General features: G+C 41.2%; 1 protein-coding gene across 1 annotated transcript; it reads left to right on the top strand.

The window, feature by feature from the left end:
* The first annotated feature begins 244 nt into the window (after nt 1-244).
* LOC115674482 (casein kinase 1-like protein HD16) lies at nt 245-4,690 on the top strand. The gene is made up of 17 exons (XM_056310970.1): nt 245-536; nt 639-777; nt 1,246-1,377; nt 1,467-1,540; nt 1,649-1,724; nt 1,801-1,856; nt 1,981-2,052; nt 2,201-2,295; nt 2,392-2,458; nt 2,556-2,685; nt 2,764-2,982; nt 3,094-3,209; nt 3,286-3,466; nt 3,655-3,745; nt 3,836-3,993; nt 4,118-4,315; nt 4,397-4,690. Exons 2-17 carry the CDS (start codon nt 730-732, stop codon nt 4,454-4,456), a joined length of 1,773 nt encoding a protein of 590 aa, XP_056166945.1. The 5' UTR covers nt 245-536; nt 639-729; the 3' UTR covers nt 4,457-4,690.
* Nucleotides 4,691-6,471: the final 1,781 nt, after the last annotated feature.

The raw sequence follows: 6,471 nt of genomic DNA, 5'->3' as shown, positions 1-6,471 counted from the left end.
CGGCCGGAGTTAAAGCTAGGGTTGTTTTGGGGATTTCCAGTGGGTAAGGAATTTGGAATTAGTGATAGGGGCATTTTGGGGAAGTAAAAATGCCAAATTCTAAATAAAAACTTGCAAATTGGTAGCGTAGCTCAGGGTAAACCGGTCATTTCAGTAGGAAGCCCTCGTGTATCTTTCCCGTTTAATTATATAATAAGCATTCAGACGTCAACCGAAATAACGGCATTTTGCCCATCTTCGCTTCCAGAAGTTCGTTCTTCCCCCCTAAAACCAACAGACTCTTCAGGCACTGCCCACTCATTCTCTTCAAGAACCCAAATCATTCTTTCCAGAGAAGAAGAAACGAGAACTGAAAGGATTAACGCTGCTTGATCCGTCCCTTTCTCTTCGAAAAGAAGATCTCCCCCACATCAACTCAGGCCGACACCGGTGGAGACGGCACAGTTCAGAAACGTCTCAATATCGGATTAAAAGCTGGGAGGGTAGATATGGATCAGTCCAGAAGTCGACGTCGTAAAAGCAATACTCCTCGGCAGGTACTTGCATTGTTCTTGGAAATGGGTGGTTCAGTAGAGGAAGTAGAGAAATGCAAGTCAAACTCAATGTTTCAATAGTTTTTGGGCCGTTCTTGCTTTTAGGTTTGAGAAATTCAATTCCAAGGGAACCACCAGTGGAGACGACGCAGTTCAGAACCGTCTCAAGATTGGATTAAAAGCTGGGAGGGTAGATATGGATCAGTCTAGAAGTCGACGTCGTAGAAGCAAGACTCCTCGACAGGTACTTGCATTGTTCTTGGAAATAGGTGGTTCAGTAGAGGTAGTATAGAAATGCAAGCCAAACACCATGTTCAATAGTTTTTGGGCCATTCTTGCTATTAGGTTTGAGAAATTCAATTCCAAGGGAACAATCAGTGTCGTTCTTGTTTTTGTGCTGATTCAGCAAGATTAAACAGAGCAAAAGGGTCAAGCATGAAAAAGATTTTGGTGGGTCATTTTCTGCTATTTTATTGGCGGAAGAGAAAAAGAGGAAGTTTTCGTCTAGTACATATTTATAGCTAAAATCCCCATTCAAGTTTCATGAATTGAGTTTCTGTCATCAACTACTTTTGCTCTATTTGAGAACTCCATGCATCACAATATCAGATTATATGTTACCAACAGTCGTAAAGCTTTTAGGTACAATACCATTGGTTCAATAGTTCACCATGCAAGTTCTAAATATGTATTGAAAATTTGATTGTCACAGGTTCAGATTGATGATTCTCCAGTGTATACGATAGAAAGAAAACTGGGAAAGGGAGCTTTCCAGCAAGTTTATGTCAGTCGAGCCATCAATCCTTCGACTTCAAGTGATCAAAACGGCATGGAAGCAACAGAGGTGTGGCCTCAAGCGCTGATTCTACCATTTTCAGATAATTCATTACATTGGCGCCTTTACTTAACATGATATAATGTGGCACTATCTAGGTGGCCATAAAATTCGAGCATAAAGACAACATAGGATGTGAAGGTGGCATCCCTAATGAGTGGAAAGTTTATGAGTGAGTCCTTTAGAATTATTTCATGTTAGATTTGGCTATATCTTGCTCTTGCATGTGAAATTGGATTAGGGTGTTGAATTTCACATCTGCATTCCGCATATTGCGCAGTGATCTGGGTGAAAGTCATGGCATACCACTGCCACAAGTACATTACAAGGGGCAACAGGGTGACTATTACGTCATGGTATGTGCATTCCCTTTGACTCGTAATTTGTACTCTTAGAATAAAAAATTTTCAATGATCTTCTTCGTATATGCAGGTCATGGATTTGCATGGACCTAGTTTACAAGACCTTTTGGTCAACAACTTTCGAAAGTATATTTCCTCGTGAAGTTAACAGCTTTGACTTCACAGCTTTTACAGTGTCTGCTCTTCAGGTTCTCTTAAACAATCTCTAATTCTCTTTCAGCTTCTGATGTTAGCTCCTTCCTTACTACAGCCTGCCATTGGAAGCAATTGCATGTATTGCCGTTGAAGCAATTTCTGTACTTGAGAAGCTGCACTCTAGAGGGTAATAGCAGACTAGCTTCCAATCGCATATTTGTCAGCATTTTCTTCATCGAACGGAAAAATCATAGTTACAGTAGACCAGACTATCATAAATATATTCCAGGTTCAACTTTTGTGTTGTTTCTCATGTGTGCTTCTTATCTGGGCAGGTACATCCATGGTGACATAAAACCAGATAACTTTTTGCTTGGTCCTCCTGGAACTCCTGAAGAGAAAAAATTGTTTCTAACTGACCTTGGATTAGGTATCTGCCAATTGCATGAATACTTTTATTCCCTAGAAATTAGTGATTGTGAAGGAGAAAATGCACATGTCTCAACGTTTATTCATGACCTTGCAGCTACAAGATGGCAAGATCCCTCCACTAGTTCGCACATTAAGTACAACCAAACTCCAGATGATTTCAGGTTCAGTCAAAATATTGTTAACATCTTCAATATGCACATACCACATGCCCTACTTGTGTAATTAGTGTTCCAAGCACCACAAAAAAATTTGTTGCAGAGGAACAATTCCATTTGCAAGTGTGCACACTCAACTTGGTAGAGCAAGTAGCAGAAGAAACGACCTAGAGTCTCTGGCTTACATGCTCGTTTATCTTATCCGCGGTCATTTGCCTTGGCAAAGACATAAGGTTTCATTCTCTATACCAAGAGAAGATTTCTTGAACCACACACCTGTATCTGTCTTTTGATTGCCACAGTTTTTTCAGGGAGGAGGTAAAGCTTTCCCTGTTTGCAAGCAAAAGATGGCCACTCCTCCATACACCCTGTGTGAAACTTGTCCTAAGCCTTACCAGCAGTTTGCCACGTTTGTGCTAAATCTAAAATTCGATGAAGAACCCAATTACGCTAGATACATTTCTCTCTTCGATGGGATCATCCATGAAAATCCACACGTTTGGCCCGTGCACACCAATGTTGCTCAGGAGGTAGTATACTATTCAAGTAAAAAGCAATAGATGTCAATGAAATTTCTCATTTGAGCTCGTCCTCTTAATGAGCCATGTCTTTCTCTTTCATGTGATACACGCACTTATCAGGTACCACATAAGCGAGCGCGGTTAAATGACGATGAGCCATCAAAGAAAATACGAATGGGATCGAAACTAACACAATGGATAATCGTTTACGATATGCATACACCCATGAAGCAAAGGTAAGGAATTGCATTTCAGATTTATTTAGTTTTTCCGGTACCTTGACTGTATTGATAATCTTCCTCTTTCTTGCAGATCCTTCTATAATTTGCATTATGGCGACCTCCGCTTACACATTGAGAAGGGACATGCGGAGGGAATGTACATCACCAGTGTGGCTTACTGTTCTCACTCTAAGACATGGACCATAATAATGGATGACAGCGCCGGCTACACTGCTCAGATTTATGCTTTTGCATTCGACTCTCTTCCCAAGGTTCTGTTTGAGCAGCTTTACTTCGGACTTGCATCTATAGTAGATCCCAATAGTTGCATGTTATAATCCTGATAATACATAACTGGAAGAATTTTTGTACCAGACCCATTAGGGACATCGATACATCAACCTCTTATAGTGGGATTCTCAACTAGGATTCTCTTGACTGCTTATTTCCTTATTTGAAGGACTGGATTACGACACAATGGTCAAAGAACTACAACATCACTGCAGTGGCTGGAGCAGATGACGGCAGATTTTTGGTTATAATGTCCATGGGTCAGTCAGTGGATGCTTAATTTCTATTGCGATGACTCCTCACTAACGTTACACTTTACCATTTACCAGTTTTTTTTTATATACACATAGGGACCCAGAGTGTTCAGCAGGCATATCGTGTTACCAGTACATTCCCTTTCAAGTGGATTAAGGAGAAGTGGGCAGAAGGCCTTCATGTCACTGCCATGGCCACTTCCAGGAGGCGGTGGGCAGTAGTTGTGTCCGATGGAACTGGATTTACTGACCAGGTTCTTCTTTTTTCTTCTCCTTTTCTGAGACTACCCGATTACTCCTCATTTCGAGATTTTCCTTTGAAGTGTCTGGAACCTGAAGATTCTGCTCTGATTTGGTTTCTTGTGCTGTACTTTTAAGGCTGTAGAGCTAGACTTACAGTATCCGGCCGAAGGCATTCATGAAAGGTCAAAGCAGGGCTATTATATCACTTCAGTTGAGGCCACTCCGGATGAGGTTGCTGTTATATTTAGTATTCCAGAAGGAGTACCAGCAACCGCAAGTGTAGAGCAAGAGACGCTTCTGGCTTACGGTTTTCCTGTTGATAGTAGGATCAAGGTGATTAGTTTGGCCTTTTACCAGCATCTATATGGTTGTATTAACTCTGCTTCACCAAGCACTTGTTCTCATCTTCTGCAGGAGAAGCAGGCAAGAAATTACTATATTTCTTCTCTTTGCTACGGTCGAACCATTGCCTAAGCTCCCAAATATATGTGCAATCAAGGATTTCTCATCGAGCGGCACAACCACTCTGCATGCATTTTTTGCCTTCTATGGCCGATTTCTTAATAAGCAAGTTCAACAAGTCACTGATCAAATCCTGTACAGAGTTGAATAGTAGTCACTTCTTCTAATGCCGTAAGGAATTAATTGTAACCTCTTTGTCATACTTTTGTGGAGGAAGCTTTTAGTATTGCTCCTGAAACTTTTCAAGCTCAACCAAAAAAGAAAGAATTAGGCTTACATTTGGTAAATTTTGCCAAGAGGTAACCAATTCTTCTCCATGAGATGCGACAGCATGACAAATTTAGCAGTACGCATTGGGACTTGACTGTGTGGATTGTTCGTCTTGTATGATTGGAGTTTCGGAAACCAGACTAGTAATTCGTAAGTCCAGCGAAAACGTCGACTTTGTACCAGAGGTTGACCTCACATTGACCTTATATATGCATAAATGCAACTGGACAAAAAGTTCAAGAATTTCCCAGATAAGTTTGGCATCATTTTTCTACTAATACTTGATCACAACAACGGAGAAGAAAAAAGTCAACTGGCTTAGTGTTGGTGATCATGCCAAGTGATAGTTTAAATATCAGCGGGAGGAGAAATTTAGGAACATCGGTGTTGGAAGAAGCTGGCATCAAAGTAAGTTTTTATACAGAAGAACGACCCCTCTCTCTGAATACCAAGCAATTGTAAACAGTTAGGATCTGAGTGCTCGATTATGTATCTGCTTGTTTACTGCATTGTGCCGTTTAAGCTTAATCAGAAAAAAAATCTGTTTAAAATAGAGAGAGATAACCCAAGAGGGTCGCTTTCCGACAAATTACAGTCATCATTTTGAGGGTCTGCTCTTAGTTCAGAGCAATAATGTTGCGAGATGCTGTCCAGACACGAGTTGGTAAGCATAATCTGCAACGAGACCAACTTCATTTCTGGGGGCTGTACCATGATGCCGTGCATATAGTCCTCAATGATTGGGCTGCGGAGACCACGAATTACAATCGTAGTTATTACAACTAGAACGTGATGGATGAACATGTTACTGCCGTCTGCTGTGGCCAGGGTGCATGCTATGGACTTCCGTGTGACCATTACACTGCGTGCAAGATGTTCGCCGTTGGGATACAGTATAGATGTCCATTTGCCGTGACGGCTCAACTCCAACTTCAGGGCTGTAGAGTCGAATATGAAAACTAGTCATTTGTTGAATGATCAAGCGGTTGGAGAGATATTGCTTGACAAGATCATCTCTATTGTTACTGTACTATTGCACTTGTCCTGTCTTCCCTGCAATGAAAGTTAAAACTTTGAAAGTGGACTACTTTTTTTTTGGGGGGATCGATGAAAGTGGATATTTAACTCAAGGTTGCATTAAGCTTTTTGTATCGCATAGATTTTGAGATAAGGAAAGGAAAAATAACAATTGCTGTTCTTGATTTTCACGTTATATCACTTTGCAGTCTCAGTATCTGAAATTACCACTTTGACATTTTATCAGAAAGCTTTACTAGTAAAAAGGTTTTAATTGCCTTAATCTAAGCTCGCGCGCGCACTTGGGGACAACCTTGAGGTCACGGGCATGTAGACGTCGTGGACGACCTTGATCTAAACTCTTCCACGGTTGTCACGGGATTGAGAGAGAGAGAGCGCAAAGAAGAGAGCGGTGCAAGCACCACCGGAGATAGAGAAACGATCGGCAGCTTCAATGACAGGCGGTGGCAATATCGGCGGCGGCTGCTGAATTAAAGTTAGGATTAGCACGAGAAACGAGGATGACTTTGCGTATTTTCCCATTAAATTATCATAATCAATCAGAGGTCAACCGAAATAACAGCATTTTGGCTACCTTCGCTTTCAAAAGTTCTTACTTCGCGCCAAAACTAACGCCCTCAACCTCCCACTGCCCACTCATTCTCTTCAAGAACCCAAATCGTTTTCTCAAACAAAGAGAACAAACAAAAAAGATTGAAAGGACTTATTCTGCTTGATCG

This window comes from Syzygium oleosum, unplaced genomic scaffold (genome assembly GCF_021117445.2).
Source record: "Syzygium oleosum isolate NSW1041296 unplaced genomic scaffold, Sole_v2.1 Sole_v2.04, whole genome shotgun sequence".
Taxonomy (NCBI): domain Eukaryota; kingdom Viridiplantae; phylum Streptophyta; class Magnoliopsida; order Myrtales; family Myrtaceae; genus Syzygium; species Syzygium oleosum.
Note: the sequence above shows the minus strand (reverse complement) of the source record. Positions and strands in the feature narration are given on the sequence as shown.

Excerpts from the sequence above, each read along its gene's own strand:
- LOC115674482 (XM_056310970.1), top strand. The coding sequence starts at position 730 with ATGGATCAGTCTAGAAGTCGACGTCGTAGAAGCAAGACTCCTCGACAG. Across the intron at positions 2,459-2,555 it reads CAAACTCCAGATGATTTCAG|AGGAACAATTCCATTTGCAA; the intron begins GTTCAGTCAAAA and ends AATTTGTTGCAG. Across the intron at positions 3,467-3,654 it reads CATTCGACTCTCTTCCCAAG|GACTGGATTACGACACAATG; the intron begins GTTCTGTTTGAG and ends CCTTATTTGAAG.